The sequence below is a fragment of the Tachysurus fulvidraco genome, chromosome 1 (genome assembly GCF_022655615.1).
Source record: "Tachysurus fulvidraco isolate hzauxx_2018 chromosome 1, HZAU_PFXX_2.0, whole genome shotgun sequence".
Taxonomy (NCBI): Eukaryota; Metazoa; Chordata; class Actinopteri; order Siluriformes; family Bagridae; genus Tachysurus; species Tachysurus fulvidraco.
This window is the reverse complement of record NC_062518.1, coordinates 37585451-37607099: the sequence shown is the minus strand read 5'-3', so window position 1 is coordinate 37607099 and position 21649 is coordinate 37585451. Positions and strand designations below refer to the sequence as shown.

At 38.6% G+C, this 21649-nt stretch overlaps 3 protein-coding genes across 7 annotated transcripts in view; 1 reads left to right on the top strand and 2 right to left on the bottom strand.

The window, feature by feature from the left end:
* The window catches only part of zgc:109889 (uncharacterized protein LOC553542 homolog), a 21041-nt gene extending 14825 nt beyond the window's left edge, over nucleotides 1-6216 (bottom strand). Inside the window, exon 1 of one of the 4 annotated variants that reach the window (XM_027178372.2) lies at nucleotides 5945-6216. The gene's annotated coding sequence lies outside the window, so the exon portion shown is untranslated. Of the gene's footprint in view, nucleotides 1-2750; nucleotides 2843-5944 lie in introns of those variants that run through there. The other 3 variants (XM_027178373.2, XM_027178374.2, XM_047816071.1) reach the window with 3 other exon arrangements.
* The window catches only part of LOC113663171 (E3 ubiquitin-protein ligase TRIM39-like), a 537569-nt gene that overhangs the window by 366680 nt on the left and 149240 nt on the right, over nucleotides 1-21649 (top strand). The gene's annotated exons all lie outside the window — the stretch shown is intronic.
* htr2cl1 (5-hydroxytryptamine (serotonin) receptor 2C, G protein-coupled-like 1) overlaps nucleotides 8378-21649 on the bottom strand; it is a 118511-nt gene continuing 105239 nt past the window's right edge. For both annotated transcript variants that reach the window (XM_027178378.2, XM_027178380.2), the window contains 2 exons: nucleotides 17068-17268; nucleotides 8378-10642 (listed from right to left, as the gene is read on the bottom strand). In XM_027178378.2, the coding sequence (XP_027034179.1) occupies nucleotides 9717-10642; nucleotides 17068-17268 (1127 nt within the window). In that variant the 3' untranslated portion in view covers nucleotides 8378-9716. The remainder of the gene's footprint in view (nucleotides 10643-17067; nucleotides 17269-21649) is intronic.

Sequence of the window (21649 nt, the reverse complement as noted above, 5' to 3'; positions counted from 1 at the left end):
TGGCTTTTTCCGGCTGCTAATTCAGTGCGCATAAAACTGCCCCAAATCCTCACAACAGACAAGAGAGAAAACGTTACCATGGTTTCCTTTCATGTGTTTTTTTGGGGCGGGTTGATCAAAAATAGGGTGAGAAAATTACTGACAGTGTGTGTGTGTCTGTGTGTGAGTGTGTGTGTGTGTGTGTGTGTGTGTGTGTGTGTGTGTGTGTGTGTGTGTGTGTGTGTGTGTGTGTGTGTGTGTGTGAGTGAGTGAGTGAGTGAGTGACTGAGTGAGTGAGTGAGTGAGTGAGTGAGTGAGTGAGTGAGTGTGTCTGTGTGTGTGTGTGTGTGTGTGTGTGTGTGTGTGTGTGTGTGTGAGTGAGTGAGTGAGTGTGTGTGTGTGTGTGTGTGTGTGTGTGTGTGTGTGTGTGTGTGTGTGTGTGTGTGTGTGTGTGAGTGAGTGAGTGAGTGAGTGAGTGAGTGTGTGTGTGAGTGAGTGAGTGTGTGTGTGTGTGTGAGTGAGTGAGTGAGTGAGCGAGTGAGAGAGAGAGAGAGAGAGAGAGAGAGAGAGAGAGAGAGAGAGAGAGACAGACATAGTATTAGAAAGACAGTGACCTCCATGTACAAAATGAAAGAAAAAAGAAAGACACAGGGAGTCAAAAATAGAAAGACAAAATGAGAGAGACTGGAAAAAGATAGAGAGAGAGACAAGACAGGGAAAATGTTGGAGAGAGAGAGAAAAAAAACGAGAGAGAGAGAGAGAGAGAGAGAGAGAGAGAGAGAGAGAGAGAGAGAGATGAAAAGAGCACAAAGTTATGAAAAGGTGAGAGATTATGAATAAAACATGGCGAGCAGGAAGCAGCTTCATCCAGCGAGAGAGAACAAAGATTAGTTATCCTAAACACACACAAACGCAGACAGACAGGAGACTGCATGAGGATACACACTGCCTACAAATGGGCAAATAATAAGGATCATCTTATTTCAAGGCTCAGAAGTGAAGTCAAACACTCTTGAATTTGAGGAATATAAAAACATGATCATTTTTGGACTCTGACTCCATTAGAGCTTCACAAGTGTCATGGAATGTGCTCAGCATGGCGTTCAGCACTGCACTGGGCCTGTCTTTGTTATGACCTTACAAAGATAAGCTTCTATCTAAGTCCAGACACAATGAAGGAGGTCAAAGAGGCCAGGACTGCGTGGAGCATCAGCGTATTCAGTGTATCAGTGTGTAGTATGTGTATCGGCATCAAACAAAGCCATGACTTTAGTAACAGAGCCGATTATCACCGTGACTAGTGAAAATGATCAATTCTTCAGAAAGTAGATACGATGCAATAAAGTGACAAATTGAAATGATTGCAGGAATGCTTCCTCAGGACAATCCTCTGGCACATGTAGTCCAACATTACTTCAGTTCCCAACTGTAAAAAGGCAGGAAGGAAATAGCAGTGATCCTTGAGTGCAGTGAGAACTTTTAGTTTGCTTTGCTAATCTGTCTTGTATGAAGACTTTCATGTAACATCTAAACCTAAACACATGTTCAACAATAGTGGCGTATAAATATACAGTATATATACTTTGTAGAAAGGACATTATATACATTGACATTATTTACTGTCCAATGTGACGCAAATGAGTATGAGCTTCCCTTTTGTGTCTTTTTCTGCTTAAGGTTTCTTCCTCATATCATCTCAGGGACTTGCCACTGTTGCCTACAGACTCACTTATCAGGGATTCGAGTTAGAGATAAAGTCACTTAATGTTAATTCTGTTTTGCTACTCATGTAAAGCTGCTTTGAGGCAATGTGAACTGTTAAAAGTGCTAGAAGAATAAATGGAATTGAACTGAATTAAATTAAATATTAGCGCGTTCGCCTCACACCTCCAGGGTTGGGGGTTCGATTCCCACCTCTGCTTTGTGTGTGTGGAGTTTGCATGTTCTCCCCGTGCCTCGGGGGTTTCCTCCGGGTACTCCGGTTTCCTCCCCCCGGTCCAAAGACATGCATGGTAGGTTGATTGGCATCTCTGGAAAATTTTCCGTAGTGTGTGAGTGTGTGAGAGTGTGTGTGTGTGCCCTGCAATGTACACGCCTACAAGGAAAAGTAAAGTACACGCCTACAAAAGCAACGAGCAGCAATCACTATACATTAACAAGAGATAAAGTAGAAACAACACAGCACATGGCCTGCTAGCATGAATATAGGATTAGAAACCACCTCTTATTGGATTGTCCCTGTTACTACATGCACTGTTTTCTGATTTGTTGTTGAATTTGTATATATTTATAGCACGATTCTGTGCTTTACTTAGACATATCAGGACATTATTTAGAAGACTTTATTAAACTTTTCTTTACAACACAGAAATAAAGGTTCTCTCATTCTGACTCGTGTGTCTATCAGTATAACTTCCATACCAACTCCTACAGTTCTAACCCTTGCTCCAGATCCAGCATTCCCTCCATTTCCCCCACTCATGTGCACTCTTGTCACACACAATTAAAATGTGGTGGCTTCAGCACAATTACAAACTAGGGAAAGCCCACGTGACCTGCGGTGTCCCCATTCCTCTCTGTGTGCCGTCCTGGTTGAGCTAGAGCTTAGAGTCAGATCTGCAGAACACATCCACTTTATCCAGTAGTTTTTTTCAGTAGTGTCAGACAAAAAAATATGTGCATGATTTACTTAGAAATACACTGGGATATTGTGTCTGAAATCAATACCACATAAAATACACACCTACTTTCACAACTTATGTAATACTCACCAGTGTGGAACTTTGAAGAATAAATATATTTTCTTGTACTTGGATTGAGCTCCAATATGAATGCCACTTTGGTGAAGCAGTTAAAATGACATTGGACTATGTCATTTTCTTGGTTTACATATGGACTGCTGTTAATCAGGATCACCTGCCTCACATGACATGGTTTACACCGCATTGTTAATCGGTGGGAGGGTGGATAAGCCTGATCCCAGATCAGCCCAAAAAGGCAATTTAATATCTGCTAAAAATGCAGCACAATATTAATAGGAAATCACAACTCTTTATCACTTGGGTAAAAAAAAAAAACATGCACCTCACAGTTTCCCTGGATGAGAGAATCATACATCTTCCACGAGAGTTCCACCGGTGTTGGGTGAAAGGGATCTCTGATAAATGTGTAGAAGGAAATGAGGGCATGGCTAAAGACAGTGAAAGTGAAGGACACAGAAAAGTCAGAAATGACAGCAACGTTTTTTTTCCCGATAACTCCAGCCAAGTCTGTGGATCTGCAGCCATACTTTGTACTACTATTTATGAGAATAAAAAAAGATTGATCCATCGTCTTTATCGATCTTGAGATCAGGTTGCATACTGTATCTCAGTATGGATTCTCCTGTGTTTTTCGGTTTCCTGCCCAAAAAAAATTCAGATGATTAAATCTAACCATCGATATACTTGCAGGTCAGGACTGTGACTGTTGTACTTACTGCATGCTGTTAACACAATACAAAACCAAACATCCAATATAATGCCTAGAATAACCTTTTCAACAGTTAAAGTATCAAGTCTATGTGATTGAAATCAGTATGTAAGGCTTAAATGGTACAAATGTACTGACCTTATTTCATAGCAAACAGAGTCGAACATTTTCCCCAGTCCACTTGTCCTGCCAATCCCTAAATACTGCGCAGTTTATGCCTGTGCTGCGAAAGCCACATAGATGTGCTAAAATCACAAGCCCCTGTATAGAACTGGTCTAATTGGAAACTCACACATTGCTGTTGATGTTAATCATCCCATATTAAATATATATAATTAATAGCCAAAGCAGTATGATGGGTCATTAATCCAGCTTGCTCCCAAATGCTGAGGGACTTGTAACAAGCTCTGAGCCAACACTGATGACACGAATCAATAGATTGACATCATCCATGATCACCTATGATCTAGCGATTAGACTCCTTCCCACAGCAAAAGGGTATTGATCATGTGCTGCTGCCCAGTGTTGCTGACTCAACATGTTTGAGTATATGTATGCATGTGTGTGATGTGTGTGAGAGAGAAACAGAGACAGAGAAAGAGAATAAAGTTATCTGGAAAAAACACAAAAATGTGAAATTACAATCCATATTCAACGTGGAAAAAACGTTTCATGGACTTAATGTTTCCTGGATGACTTTTTCCTCAGGATACGATATAGACAGTGTTTGTTAGTAAGTGCATGAGAGACAGACAGCTATGTAAAGGTGACTATGTACCCTGTTATTCCTTTGTTGCTGTTTTTAAAAGAGTCGCCATGCTTGCACTTTGCTTTCTGGGCTGCACACGAAAAAAAATAGGCTAAGAGACAAAGCATTTTATCGGGAAATGGTTGCTTCTATCTAAAATCGCATATAACAACAATATGAGGCTGAGGTGGTCAAAGACACAGAAATGTAACAGGTCAAACAACATGCAAACCAGGGTTATGGTTGCAGTAAAGAGTTTAGGATGATAAAAGATCCAAGATAAGTCATGATTTTGCCCTGTATCACATACCGTGAAATTACAAGCCCAGATGGAAAAGCCAGAGAGCTACATTTGACCTATTTTAAAAGAATGTAAGACTCATACTGAGGACCCTTTCCAGATGCGAAACCCAGACGTCCTCAGTAACATCCTCTCAAAGGACAACACAGAATTCCTTTCCGTCATATAAAGGAGTTCTGGACCATTTTTCCACAGATGCCCTGGTATCCACAAAATAAAACACTTTTTCATCTGTTCAACAACTTCGGACACGGCACGTTTTACTTGAATCCACAAACAATAATTGTTGTTGATTTTTTTTACTCACAAAATCAGAACAAGTGACTGACTTTTTCGTGTCGTGCCTTGTTAGATTCAGTCTTCACACAAATAAGCATTCTATGTTGTTTTTTTTCTTTTTCGATTTAAGTTTTAAAGCTATAGCTTTCCGTATATAAATGTCAAACTAAATGTGATATCTATGAGTGGTATGATAGATTTACCATATGGCCCTTTTCTATACTACATGTCAAAGCAGATTATGTTAAAATAATAAAAAGAAATATAATAATAAATAATAATGTAAATAATAATAAATAATAATGCAAATAATAATGTAAATAATAAGAATACATAATAAATAATAATGCAAATATTAATAATTAATGTGAATAATAATAAATAATAATGCAAATAATAATGTAAATAATAATAAAGAATAAATAATAATGCAAATATTAATAATTAATGTGAATAATAATAAATAATAATGCAAATAATAATGTAAATAATAATGTTCATAATAATAATAAATAATAAATAATAAAGCAAATAATAATAATGAATGTGAATAATAATAAATAATAATGCAAATAATAATGTAAATAATAATAATAATAAATAATAAATAATAAATAATAATGCAAATAATAATAATGAATGTGAATAATAATAATAAATAATAATGCAAATAATAAATAAATAATAATGTAAATAATAATAAATAATGTAATGTAACGTAATGTTTGGCAAGAACACCAATTAGTGTAGTGTGTTAGATTGCAAACCTGACATTTGTGGCTGTGTGAACGACAGAAAATCTCCACATGTCTTTTGTATTTAGCATTTTAGCTGTTGGGGATTCTGAGGTGTCGCGCGCACAGGTGACAGCATCTACTACAGCGTGCGTGCGCGTGCCCGCGTCCGGTGTACAGTACGAGACAGAATAAACATTCGCTTATATCTCCAGAAATAAAGACATTTTTTTAAACGTCCCGAATGTCTCTGCGTCTACATATCACCGGTATACGAGGTCAACGGAAACCACTGTGTGAGACAAACGCGTGTAGATAAATGAAACGTTATAAAATCCACACCACGACTACGAGGTTAGCATTAGCTGCTTAGCTTTACAGCTAACTGTAAAGTAAAATAACACCGAATAAATGGCTGCTTTTATTATTTACCTTTCAGACGTCAGGCTGATTTATCGTCTCTTATTTCTCCTTTTTTCCCCTCACATAGCTTCCTGTAGTCTCCAGCTGCACGGGTTTCGCATCATGCAGATGTGAATAGCAGTCATTTGACAGTGCGTGTGTGTGTGTGTGTGTGTGTGTGTGTGTGTGTGTGTGTGTGTGTGTGTGTGTGTGTGTGTGTGTGTGTGTGTGTGTGTGTGTGTGTGTGTGTGTGTGTGTGTCCGATGCTGCCTGTATCTGCTTGTGTGTTTCCCTGGCAGCGTTGACTCTTCTGCGCGAACGGAGCGCTGCTTTGCGCATGCGCAGCACTAAAGCGACAGACCACCACCCCAGCCACATCAGGAGACACATCAGTCTTTACAGGGCAACACATTTAAATGTATTTTAATATACAGAAGGTAGTAGTAGTGCACTATAATCTGAGAGCCTGTAACTGTAAAGTGGCATACTGTAGCCAGGTCAAAACTGTATACAGCCAGCTCGATTTATGATGGATAATAATAATAATAATAATAATAAGAAGAAGAAGAAGAAGAAGAAGAAGAAGGAGAAGAAGAAGAAGAAGAAGAAGGAGGAGGAGGAGAAGAAGAAGAAGAAGAAGAAGAAGAAGAGGAAGAAGAAAGAGTGCAGCCCAGAGTTACTCTGATATCAGATCCACCAAGAAAATGATATTTAATCACTGAAACTATATGAGTATGAAGAAGGAGGAGGAAGAAGAAAAGGAAGAAGAGGAGGAAAAAGAAAAGCAGGAAAGGAAAACAGAAAGAAGAAATCAAAATAAGATATCTCTGTCTTTCAAAAGATGTATCTTTATGGCAGTCCCACCATTTGTTTGTTCATTCATTTGTTTGTACATCCTTTTATTTACTCACCTTCCTTCAGTAACATGATCAGGGTTGCAGTGGACTGTTAAAGGTGGAACAGAAGGCACGAGGCAGGAAAACAGCTAGAATAGGGAGATGGTATATCGCAGTGCACCACGCAAACACACACACACACACACACACACACACACACACACACACACACACACACACACACACACACACACACACACACACACACACACACACACACACACACATCTGGAGCCAATTTGCTTTCATCAATCCACTTACCAGCATGTTTTTAGAAGGTGGGAGGAAACCGGAGAACCCAGAGGAATCCCACACAGACTTGAATAATTTGTGAAACACCACACAGACAGTAACCTGAGCACAGGATTGCACTGGCACCTGTGGAGCCCTGGGGTGGTAAGGCTACATGCTGTATCACTGACTGACAACCCTATGGTGATGCTTTTTTTGGTTTAAGAAGGTAGGATTTTTTTGTGTGTCTTTTGTTTTTGGATGCAGTCTGTCTTTTTGGTGAGTGATTAGCAGGGAGTTTGTTTATACATTATATCACTGAGCTATACAAATTGTGCTATAATACTGGCTTGTATTACACTCTGGCTACAACCTAATGCTATATACTTAGTCTGAATGATCACATCCTTCAGAATTACATATAATATGTAGATAAATTATGTTAGAAATTGAAGTCTATATTAGAATTTGCAGTAAAATATTAACCCTGTTGACCTGTCGACATTTAACAACACTCCAGTACACAAAAACTTTGTGCTTATATAGAAACGATCAAATAAATAAGATATTTAATGTGAAATGATCCTTCATTATCAGAAGTAACATAAATAGAAAAAGGTGTATCTGTATAGTGATTGGTATTAGACACTTTAAAACTGTTGCATTTACACATGTCCTTGGATAAAATCCATCTGCAATGGCACCGATAAAGCAAGAGAGAAGAGCAGGTGTGCTGGTTTCAATTGAATTCAGTAAGCCAAGCAAACATTCATTTAATTTCAGCCAATTGTTGTATGCCAAGGGCAGCGAATCAAAGCTACCCGTGCAAGACCGTGGTTCACACAGTGTATTGTTTTTCCTTTTCTGCTTATCATCTCCATTAAAGATGCACTTAAACTAGGACGTTAGTGGTTATGTGCTGCTGTAAGGTTTAATAGGAGAAAACATCATATTAAGAGGAATCATACTCTACGTGAGCTATATGTAACTGACAGCAGAGACTAGTTAGTGATGTACTAGGTGACAAGTGCAATGGTGTTGATGGGGCTGCTATCATGAACACTGAAGCTTGAAGCCTGATCTGTTTGACAAGAGTAGGTATATAGATGAAGGGGAGATGATTATTAAAGGACTAAAGCACTGCTGCGTCTTGGTCTTTAGGTAGATCTGCATTCTCACAGAATAACATTATGTTTCATGTGTAAATAGTAATGAGTTAAAATAGAAATGTTCATCATAAATCTTTCGCACTCGTATCGAATTGTAAATACCGTAAGTCATTCAGAGTGGATTATTCCTGTAAAGACATACCGTCATTGATCAAAACACGGACACGAATGATCATGGAAGTTTATTAAATAAATAGCAGCATCACAAAGAAAGGTTGTGTAAATGATTGAGAAGTGATTTGAACAAACATTCACAGGTTTTGGTATAAAATGGCAGTTTGAATGAAGGGTCTTTAATATATACCGAGTACTAAAATTCTACACACTTACAAAACAACAAGCATTTACAGCATTTTACACAACAACACACAAGTATAACTCCTCTGAACACATGGTTTGGATCTGACAGATTAGGTTTTGCTGTTTGAGATGTGGCTTTTCGTCGACCTGCAGCAGAAATCATGCATCCTGTGTAATTCTGCTGAGTGTTCGCACTTCATCGCCAACACCACTAGATAACTGACATTTACATTCAAGAGAAAATTCTCCAAATTCTTGCACCGATTGAGGAAGTAACTTTCGATGATTTAAGAACCTTTCACATGATCTTGCAACTCACTTCACATGAGTTTCCTAGGTACATCTAAACCACGTCTCAAACCTTTAGATAGCCAACACAATGCATGCCTTGATTAGAAATGATGTTTAAGATTGTAACTGCATTCCATTCTACAGATTTGCCATGGATACACAATTACAGGTGGGTTTTTTTTGGGTTATAAGATGATCTGAGGAATTTGTTAAGCCTTTTCTCTTCTAATCTGTCGGGTTATATGAAATAAAACATTCCAGATCCTGCTATTCCAAAATGCATTGATTATTATGCATAGATAGTCCTAGGCTGTTACCCACCAATGCTTGAAAGGTATATGGAAACAAACATATGTAATGTATGTAATGGAAACTTCATATATCCCAAGATTTGATGGACTTGGTGTACATAATTTAACACCTGATTGGGGTGAATGTAGGTCAGCCTCTTTATTCCTGCATCTCAGAAGCCATCTGTCATTTTCATAAAGAACCACACGAGGGAGCTGGAGCTCTCTCTTTGGAAGCCACGTTGCTTATTCACACTGTTCTGTATTGTTTTATTGAAAGAAAAAAAAAAACTAGATTAAGCCATGCAACACTTTATGGCATTCAAATATCTGAACCTGTTCAAACACATCATCATATAGATTTTTTTTAAACTTCAGATTCAATTCCCACACAGTGCAGAGTGTCCTGGATTGTCTTAATGCATTGAACCAGGTTAGTCCCTGATGCTGTAAATTATCCCCCTCGTGCTCCGCCAGCATACATTCTACAGTGTGGTGATTGCCAGCCCCAGTGCTGGTGTGGGTTCCATTGGGGTGGTGCTTCCTTGAGTAAAAAACAAGTACACAGACACACAGAGCTGATCCTGGTGGTCATGCTACAGTGAACAGCTCCGCCTTTAGTGAATCAAACACTGCTGGTGTGCTCTGCCAGGGTATGACAGCTGTTGACGGATAGTGCCGACAGTCCAGTTTGCATCTCTATCCCAAGATGAGTGTCAATGTCGGGCAGCTCCAGTTTCTGAAGTGTGTTACCGTCTCCGTTGCGGCAGTTACTGTTCCGGTCAACATCTACGCAAATTAGAAGTGGTGTGACGGCGGCTTGAGACGGGCATGGCACATGGATAGCCACAGGCTTGAGTCGGACTCCGCTGTACCGGCAGCGCATATAGCTGGAGAAGGCACGCCTGTAGGTCTTATTGAAGAGAGTGTATACCAGAGGGTTCACACCCGATGAGATATAGCCCACCCACACAAACACGTTGAGCAGGTCGGAGAGCAGGGGACCATTGCATGCATCACGACACAGCACAGACAACACGTTGGTAATGAAGAAAGGGCACCACATGAGCAGGAAGAGGAAGAACACTACACCCAGAACCTTGGAGGCCCGCCTTTCATTTTTGATGGCCTGCATCATGCCACGACGGCCGTGGGATACAGCTGGAGAGCTGAGCTGAGACGGTGCCTCTGAGCCAGCCACCATGGAGATGCTGTCAGGTGTTGATGGGGTCAGTGAATTCCCCATCCGCAGACAGTTCAGGCTGCTTCGGCGGGAGGAGACAGGGGGCGGGGCCAACTGAGACGAAGACGGGGCTGACGGCTGCAAGGGCTGCTGGGAAGAGGCTTTAGCCTCATAGAGGAAGACAGAGGCTTGGCGCTGAAGGGCTTGGACGGTTAAGCAGTATGTGACCACCATGATGACAAGAGGGATGAAGAAGGCCACGAAGGAGCCGACCAACATAAAATGCTCCTCGTTCAGCATACAGCTTCCGTTTACAAAGACGTTATCTGTGTTACGGAGCCCGATCACGGGAATAGGAGTGGAGATACCTGAGACACAGGAAGAGAGAGAGAGAGAGAGAGAGAGAGAGAGAGAGAGAGAGAGAGAGAGAGAGAGAGAGAGAGAGGTTTAAATGATAATAATGAAAATATTATGAAACACCAGTTGTTTTTACTTTGAAGGATTAATTTAGGTTTTATTTACAACTAAGAACATCCGTGAGTTCTGAGCATTCATAAGCAGAGAGAAGAACAGTAACGTTTTCAATAGTGATATATTAATAGAGTTAAACTGTAACAGCAGTAGCTCTCATTTCCAGGACTATGATATCTAGGAGTGGGTGAAGTAGCATGACTCTAATGAATTAGCTAACTTATGGCATGCTCAAGGAAGGGAGAAGTATGCAATAAATCAATACATGCAGATGTCTTTGAAAGAAAAAAATGAACTGCCGTAGGTGAAAAAAGAATGTAGTTATTCACCCCAGGAATTATACTCCAGAGCCCCAGCTAGTGCTTGAGGAAATACCCAATACTTGGCTCCTGATACTTTACCTACAGAATCAAATGAGCCGTGAAGCCATTAATGACAACAGTCTTTGGCTATAATCCCAATTTATATGGAAGCTAGATTGAAAATATTTAGGAAACATGAATAATTGAGCAGTTTGTGTCTTCTTGCCTCTCTTTTCTTACAGCTTATAACAGCTTGTGAAAGCAGAGTGAGATTTTGTCTCTGTTAAACTGATGAAACCACACATTCCAATTGTCCACAGTGTAAGCACAGTTAACACCGTTTTAAACCCATATGCAAAACAGGGAAAATCCAATTTAGCCCCTCTAGCATTAAACCTACTCTGGTAGAACTGGATCACAAAAGAAAATCCCTACATTAAACAGCAGATGCTCTTTTATTTTGCAGATCACACTTTCTAATGGCAGGGTAAGTGCACAGTCTATTCCTTGAGGGATGATGAGTCAGAGCCACAACAGACAGGTATAATTCTCTTTATGAATCTAGATGGGTAATTGAATTAACAATAGACTGCAGTTTAGATAACAGATGGCAATGTGTTGGTAATGATAATGAAGGGAAAGCAATGAGTTGGTAGATTGAAAGCATTTTCTTGATGAATGCTGGATGAAATATAAAACACAAGCACTATCAATAACCCACGATGTCCCCACAATGTCCCTACAGAAACTCCTTGGAACAGATAAGAGCTTTTTTTTTCTCCAACTTTGGGAAAAGAGAATGATGTGTCAGGATGTAATGTATAACCGCCTTCTGGCATTTAATAACCTCCCACACAGATATATGTGATATGACTTATGTTCCTGAAAACTTTCTGGAAATGCGACATGACGTGTTTCACAAACATGGTGAAAAAACGTGATGTCCATGACTTCTCATGCTTCTTCAGTATTTCTGCTGATCTCCTGGCATTTTCATGCACAACAAACTGTAGAATATATACAGAAAAACAAACAACAAACAAACCATGATCTTTAGTTCTGCAGGTGAAAATGCCTCGGTGATGAAAGAGCACAAAGGACATTGGCCAGACTGGTTCAAGTTGACAAGAAGGTTACGTTAACTGACATAACCACTCTTAACCCTAGTGAGTAGAAAAGAATCCCAACATCAAGAAACCGCATCTGGTTCCACTTCTCCGCTAAAGACTTTTCGAAAAAATACATTATATTTATATAGTGCTTTTATAAATCCCAAGGTCGGTTTACAGAGGAAACATTTCATTTGAGCTAGGTTGTTAAGGGTTAAAGGTTTGGTTAATGTCAGACACTGGCTGAGTTCTCTCAGTCATTAGCTCTGATTCTACAGTGGGGCACAGGTTCACCAAAACTGCTCAACCTGAAGATTGCAAACACATTGGCCTGACACGGAAACAAAAGGCACTGAGCCAGAGAGTCAGGCTTTGACCTATAACTATAACTTTCACCTGCCTAGTCTGTTTCATCTGTAAAGTAACCTTGAGTTTGATAAAGATCCTATATAAATACATAACGTGTATTATTATTTGTCTGATTTATTTTGATGTACCAAAATATCCCGGAACGTTGTTTCATTTCAATATGTAGCGCACCAGCTATATATATTTGAAATGACAATAAAGGCTTCTTGACTGTTGAGTGGATATGGTGTGTTGGTGCACATGCTTGTAAACTGTTTGTGCATCTCTGGAAGGAAGCTAAAGTTGTTTGGTTAATGAGTTCAGCAGACACCGTCTGGTTTCGTGTGCAATACACTATTTGGGACACTAGTGGGCAATCTACATCTCTGAGAGCAGCGAGAGCACATCCTGAGTCGTAATACTGCAGTAAGCTGCACTTCACACGGTGTCTTGTAACAACTCATACTGAGAGCTGGGGATTTTAGTGAACCTGACATGTTCAGGAATTACAGCAACGAGGACAAACGTTATAGCTCTGTGATAATGTTAGCAGATATCTAACATATAGAACAGGCCCATTTACCAAACACTCAACACTTAAACCTGGGTTATGAACTTATATAACCCTTATATACATACATACTTTGAACAAACACACATATATACACACAGTCTCAAATATTCCAAACATATTAGACAAAGTTTTTTATTGGTAGCAAACTTTCTGTATATGAGCTACTGATCTGATATGGTGTTCATTTTGGAGTCAGGTGTGAACACAAATTGATAAATTGAAGCCATGAGATAAGCCTTGTGTAGCCTCGAGTCTTTTTTTGGCCATGAAATCATTAACGCATTGCAGATATTTTTAAGATGACGTGAAAATGAATGAGACAGAAAATCAATCCAATTCTCATAGCAAACAGACTTTATTCCTCATCGTCTGGGCCGGCGGCAGCAGTGGGGAAATATGGGTCTTGCCCACCCAATTAAAGTTTGATTGTTTCTTTAAATTGTATTTAAAGAGAAAAATAACAGAAAATACCAGCATGATTTGTACATTTTGATTGTGTGGGCAGCCTACAGCTAATCGACAATAATCTGTCCATTGCATGCTTTGAGTTAAAGCCATGTGCAGGGGAAACCATTGACCTATGGTGTATGTTATTGTGCTATTGTGTATGTGTTATGTCAAGATCATCCTTAGTGTAGTTACGTTTGTGTGTGAACAAGTTAAGGTACTGGTTTTGTGGCCACTACCACTGACTACCCATTTATTATTTGTACCAGCCCACCTTAATATAACTGCCTGGAACCGGCCCTGCTCAACATTCACACCAAGTACTTAACAGGAGGTCATGTATTAAGTATGTTGATCCCACAACGTTTCTGACATGACTTTGGCCACAACATAAGGATTCATGGCCGAACGAGACGATCGAGGCCTTGAAATATTAACTCATACAGTAGCTTTACTGTATTTATTCACGGCCATGCCTTATTAAAAAAAACCTCCATGTCTTACATGCGAAACTAAAACATAGCATTCAGAAGAATATAACAGCATTATGTGCTTTTATACAGTATATCCTACTCTCACATCGCCGGCTGTCTTTTGTCATAGTCTACGATTTCTTTGTTCAGATAAGATCCTCTTAGCCTAGAAAACATTAACTCGTGTAATGGCCTTGTTTGTGCTTGTATGTCAATATATTTGTAAGTGTTATCTTTCATTTCTGTTGTTCTTTGGCTGTGAGTCACAAAAAATGAACAGCTGATATGTTAGCACCCCGCATTACTATTCTCACAGGCTCACAGGCTACACTGGAAAAATCCATCTCGATAAGGCTAGTCATTATTCTGCATCTGTTACTGAGAGTAGCAGATCTGCCTGTTCAGATTTCCTCCGATCACTAAATATACACGTTGCTGTTACCATTAGATAAACAGTTGTTTTTTTTTGTTTTTTTTAGATTGTAGCTACATAAATGATTTGCTGTATAGTTGACGCTGTAAACTTATATTAAGAGTGATTCAGGGCCAATTTTAGAGCAACCCCGAGCAAGGAAAATACAACCCGTTTATCTTAGAGAGGAGGTGAGATTAATAATCAGTATGATTACAAAGTGTGATTCATTCTATTGGAGAATTTATTGTTTATTGTTTAATTTATTATTTTATCCTATAAAAGAAAAGCAGTGCTTTTAAATTATGGTCTATTCTGAGCCTTCACTTTGTCTCTATTTTAAAATATTTGAGGTTACATTCGTGACCGTATTAGAGATGCGCTAACATCTGTGTGTTACAAATGTAATAAATGTAAATGTATATGTAAACATCTCCGACACAACGTAGGAAAGTCATAGTGCCAAATTATATCATTTCGATCGCTGTGGCATTTAGGCTCTGTTTGTTCTCTGATGTTTGCATGTCTAGAAATGGCATAGCAGCAGAATATATATATATATATATATATATATATATATATATATATATATATATATATATATATATATATATATATATGTATGTATGTATATATATATATATGAACTCACTATCATTATTTAATATTGTATACAATACATTTCTTCTCCCTCCTTTTGGTCATTTTCTCCTCTGTTAAAGAAACTCTTAAGCCGCTTAAAAGTCCGCCTCACTAATTATGAGCTCTTTTTATTTTATTTTATTTTTTAACAGAAAACTAATATCATTATTAGGAACTCCTCTTTAATATTAAGGGGAATCACACACATTTCCAAGACTTTTCTTAGAATTTTGTCACTAGAAGAAACTCATTGTACTAAGAATGTTCATGAATACAGCCCCTCAGTTTATGCTACTGTAGCCTCACAGTCCTGCTCTCAGCTAGAACTGGAACCTGTTGTGGTATTTCTGCAGTTATAGTCTATCTGCCTCACGGTCTAATGTACTGAAATGCTTTTCTGCTCAGCGCGGCCATACGGAGCGGTTATCTTTGTATAAGATGCAATCGGTCTGACTGTTCTACTCCAGAATTTGTCATCAACGATGCATTTCTGCCTGCAGAGCTATCGCTCTCTTGGTGGGTTTTTTTTTTGGTTATTGCACCACTCTGTGTGTAAACTATAACAATTCCCGTACATTATAATCCTAGGAAAGTCTCTGAAATACTCAAACCAGCCGTCTGGCATCAACAGTCATGCTACTGTATGTTACATTCACAGAGATCACACATTTCTCTGTTCTGATGCTAGAAGTTGACTCGAGCTCCTGCATTGACCTACATCTGTACTATTTTTTTTTGTATGACTGTGCTGCTGTCACATGATTGGCTGATTAGACAATTTGCACGATGAGGCAGTGGTGGCTCAAGTGGCTCAAGCTTGTTGATCAGAAGATCAGGGTTCAAGCCCCAGCACTGCCAAGCTGCCACTGTTGGGCCCTTGAACAAGGCCCTTAACCCTCCATATCATAGCCGCCCCTGTGCTCCGACCCCAACCTCCTCAGTTGCGAAGAAAAGTATTCCACTGTGCACTAATTTATATGTGGTGATAATAAAGGCTTCTAAGTCCCAATTCATCCATTCATGATCAAGTGTACATTTCTTGTAGGAACCTTTCTGCAAGTGAAAAGGTGTTTTACTTTCACAGCACATGGATACTGAGTACTTAGTTCTGTGCACGCAAGCAACTCATGAGATTCATATCTTAATTCCAGCAATGAATAAAGAGATCTTGTGTCACTGTTGCTAAGACCATTCAAAAGGAGCCAGCTATTAACACTATACTCACTCCGGTGTCTGTAAACACCTACAAATCAATTTCAGAATCCAAAGGAACACATAAAGCTTCACAATATAGCTTCCAACTCAGCTGACATACATTTTTGACAATAATTTGAAATTGGCTCATTTTAAACAATTCATCTGCATGGCTTGCAACCAAAGTAAACCAGATTAAAGGTTTTTTTTGTTCATTCTTCTACGCTAATTTAATTTAAACAAGACAATTGGGCTTCACCTTCTTCTCTTTTTTGTTCCTTGCTCCTGTGGGCTAACCATGCTTTTGAAGACTTTTGAGCATAAGGATTCTGTCCATATATTGAATTCTCCTCTGTTAAATAACAAATTTTAGAGCTAACATAGTAATGATGTTTTTATCCTCCCATTCTGCCATGATGAGCAGTGGGTTTTTGGGAAAGTGCCTTACGATTGATGTTGCATCAGTGGTGTTACTGCTTCAGCTGTCAGCGTGCTTCCTCAATGAAGATGTACTGAGCTTGAGGAGGTGTTAATACATTTTTATCACTTTTTACAAGCTGCCAAGACACCAACTGGGTTATTGTTGCTATGTCTGATTGCGTCAGAATTCTCCAAGGTAACCGAGAGTGATGATCCTTTAGATTTTTTTATTGCAAACTCAGTTGTTTTATTTTTCTTTGCATTCGTTCTTTTCTTTCTTTTAATCTCACCACAAACGCCACACCATCTAGTAGATAATTTTAGGTTTTTGAGTCAGACAACATGTCTGCACTTTAGTCAACACATGACCTGGGCTGAGGTGAATGTAATGTGGCTCTGACCTATAGAGATGGTCCAGACGGCGGCGATTTTCAGCATGGCTTTGGTGCGTGAGTTGAAGCGGCTATGTTGGATGGGGTTGCAGATAGCCACGTAGCGGTCCAGAGAGATGGCACACAGGTGCATGATTGAGGCCGTGGAGAAAAGCACATCTAGGTAGATCCAGATCGGGCACAGAGCTTCAGGAAGTGGCCACACATAGTCTAGAGCAAAGGGAATACACACAATGGGTTCTGATGAAAAAAAGCTTTTAGATGTACTTTTTCTAATTAGCCTAATGATTTTCATTAAACATTTGGATCTAATGGTTTCCAAGCATCCACTTATTGCATGTAGATTACCTTTAATGCTGCATCCTGGTGTTTTTCTTGTTTTTTTTTTTTTTTTTTTCTAGGTTCCTTTGTAGATACCCTGCAGTGCAGGATCACTACACATACATACACAAACTCATCATCAGACATCAGGCTTATGTTGCACGCTTTTTAATCCCATTAGCAAACCATCAAATGCACCTCGAATCAGTTACACATCACCAGTTAAACCATCACGACTTAAACACAAAACAACATGACCTACAGAATCAGTTAATCCTATTGATGTCTTACAGCATAATTAACTATAAATTTAAAGAGAGTGTGAGAGCAGAAGAAGAAGAAGAAGAGGAAGAAGAAAAAAAAAGAAAAATAACTAATTAGATAATTTACACTTCATTATTAAAAACTTTAAACCACTTAAAAGAAAGGTTACGCCATGGTAATTAGTAGAGTTTAGAAAATAGAAACAAGATGAAGTGTCCAGAAATAAGTGTCAGGTGTATGAATATAAACAAACAAACAAACAAACGAACGAACGAACGAACGAACGAACGAATGAACGAATGAACGAACGAATGAATGAATGAATAACAATGCCAAGTGTACTGGAAGAGTGATTGGAGCTGACATTTGAAACACTAGATAAAAGTTTCCCATATGATGTCCCACAAATATCAGGGCCTTTATTTATGAAAATTCTTAGTGCAAAGAGTTTCTCCTTGAGTCGAAATTAGAGAGAGAAGATCCTAGTAAAGATAAAAATTATTTATAACACTTCTTAACCCTTGAAAGAGCTCATAAGGTCAAAAAGTGTTAGATGTAGACATTTAAGAGGCTTAAGAGTTTCTTTAACAGAGGAGAAAATGGCCAAAAGCGGGAGAATACATTTATTGTATACAATATTAAATAATTATAGTTAATAAAATGCTACAATATAATATATATATATATATATATATATATATATATATATATATATATATATATATATATATATATATATATATATTCAAATTTATTTTATGTATTTTATTTTTATTGTCTCAAGGCAGCTTTACAGAACATAAACAAAAGAAAAACATAAAGATAAAACAAAAGGTTAATATAAAGATTAATACATATAATACAAAAATTCAAGATTACTATTAAATATATTAAAATGTGTTTGTATTTATCCCCAACGAGCAAGTCTGAGGTGACTGTGGTGAGGAAAAACTGGCTAGAACGGTAAAGGAAGAAACCTTGAGAGGAACCAAACTCAAAGCGGAACCTCCCTCATTTGGGTGACACTAATATCCTGACAAATATATATTCTGCCGCTATGTCATTTGTAAGATACGCCAACATCATGGAACAAACGGAGCTGAAATGCCACATGTACGTATATGTACGTTTGAATTAAATTTATTACATTTATAACATATAGATGTTAACGCATCTCTAATACGGTCACAAACGTATGACGTAGAATGTACTGTATCAAAGCTAGTAACGCTGTCAGCCCTGCCTCGTCTCTAAAATATTTTTCTTGCTCAGAGTTGCTGAGATCCTGAATCACTCTTTAGCTACATTTTTAAGCTAAATTAGGAGCTCTCTCTCAGATCATTCTTACAATCTTTATGAATACAGGCCCTGATCTGAACATGTTGATATTTAAACAGCTGCAACAATGCAGGACTTTATAAATAAGAGACAATAATAAGCAAAGCTTCACACAGACCTTACATTATACAGTAGGCTAGGGAAAGAGGTGTGAAGCAGCTTATCACAGAACATCACCTATTTGACTGATATTTATTTATTATAAACATGTGCACTCTTTTTTAGCACTCAACATTAGTTGTGTTTAATCCACCATCAAAAAATAGTGCTTCAGTCCTGAGCTCACGTTTCTGTGTGGAGTTTCTGTGCTTGTTCTCTCCACGTTCATGTGGCTTTTCAACAGGTTCTCAGGTTTCCTTACAGCAGGCTATATTTCCAGTCTCGGCCTCAGTGTTACTGGGACAGGCTCCGGATCCACAACCACACACCCATCATAATGTGCTAGACATCCCAGGTGCAAAGATTAAAACCCGCTGCATTAGAGAATCACCTTGCCTGAGACTCGTTTTAAAAATTGTCCTTGCTGGCATCCTTTCAGTGAACTTTCCTTTATTCCCTTCAGGGTGTGTGGATTTGAAGCTCATACAGCCAGCACTGCTCTTAGCACACAAGATAGACAATGTGTCACGGATTATGTCTTCCAGTTCCAATTTTTCTTCACTCTGATCAAGATTTCACTCACGATTTTCCAGGGTCTCCCCTGTTTTGTGACATTACAGCACAGCAGCAGCCTGCTAAGACATGAATGAATTATGAATTATAAGATTAAAGAGAGAGATAAAGAGAGAGAGAGGGAGAGAGAGAGAGAGAGAGAGAGAGTAATACAGGAGAATGAAGAAAAGAAAGGAGACAGACAGAATATAATGATGAGGTGATGATGACGATGATGACAGTACTTAAGCTAAAATGGAGAAAGAAGGTGGACTATAGAAGTAGCGCACTGAAGTATGTCATGTATATCATAAGAGTGACTGAATCTACAGTATGACGGATATACACAAACGAGCCATAACATTAAAACCACTGATAGCTTTTAAATGACAGTCAGAAAAGTAGAAAAGAGAAAAAAAAATCTGAGTGACTTCGACAAGGGCAAAATTTGTTGTGATGGCAAGATGACTGGGTTCTAGCATCTCCACAACAGCAGGTTTTGTGGCGTGTTTAGTATCTACCAAAAGTGGTCCAAGGAAAGACAACCAGTGAACCGAAAAATAATGAAATCCAATAACAAGGTTGCAGCTTTAAGAATGAGTACATGTAGCCTGATGAATTTACACAAGGTTTGGCAGCAGATTTTAATCACTAAGGTAGTAATTGTAGCAGATGAGAGTGAGGATTAGCAGGAGTCTGTAGCATCAGGGTGATGTTTAGGGGTGGAGTTACAGACATGACTAATGTGGCAAAGCAGAAAGCAACCAGCAAGCTGAAAAGCAGCCCAGTTGTTTGTTTTGAAAAACTGCATACAATTGGCATTGCCAAAAATATATTTCAAGTGGGTGATGAGGAAAGGTGCCAAATCACTGAATGATCTGTACAATTAAATTGATCAATCTGATTCATTCATGCATTTGGGGTGGATTCCAGGCAGCAGTAGGAGAAGTTTATGACAATTCCACTGAAAATAATTCAAATAACATACCATAATGGGCATCTTATCTCTGAAAACCAGCTCTACTTTTCATTCTCATCCTCAAGTGGACCTCCAGTACTTCATCGACTGTCACCTGAACGTCCCACAACTCACAGTGTAACAAGCAGAAATGGGGGAAAACACTTGAACCTCATCGGTTATTTCAGTTTCTCGGCATAGTAGCTGCTAGCCAATAAAATGTAATTACACAAACTAAAGGGTGACATCTTAAATAAAGGGTGAAATGCTATTGGTGTAATGATTGCTTTATTAAAATCTTTATTCTGCAATTTCTAATTAAAACAATGATATATGGGAATACGAGCTGCGTTGTGTGTTACGATAAATGTTCATGAATAAACATTTGGACCTTCTTATAAAGGCCCCTTTTCTACTGACATGAATGACTGACATTGTTACAGTCATGTATTTAACACTGCATTTATTGGTATTTTAAACTTTTAAGCTAGCTAAATAATATTTAATCTCAGCGTAGAAATGTTAGAGCGATCTTCCTTACGTTAAAGACTGCAAGCACAGAACAAATTTAAATGGCTAAGGCTCATTGGTCAGTGAACAGCTTTCCCACTGGTTCATTTTTTCAGCTACAGCCCATTGGTCAGTGAATAAAGATTTCGTGCTAGGAAGAAGAAAAAGGTCTCTGTTCTGAAAACGTATGACAACAAATAAATCAGAAAGCCAATTCCAACAGGAGGACAGGGACACTAAGTAGGAAAGCATCAGATGTAATGATTCAGCACGGTTATTTACCAACGTTCTTACATGAAAAATGGTGCATGGTGCGACAGGCTTTTTTTTTTTAGTAAATGTTACTGCTGTTTTAGCCGCATGGAGCCCAGCATGACTCTTTATCCATGCTGATTCATTTAAAAACAGCTAACTCAACAAAATTTCTTTTACTTTCTGAAGCTCTGAAACAGCAGTGAGCAGAATTATTAATAACCAGTCAAGACAGCTCTATTGTGTTTACTTATGAATGATTGATGAAACTGACAGAAGATAAGAAGCACTTTATGA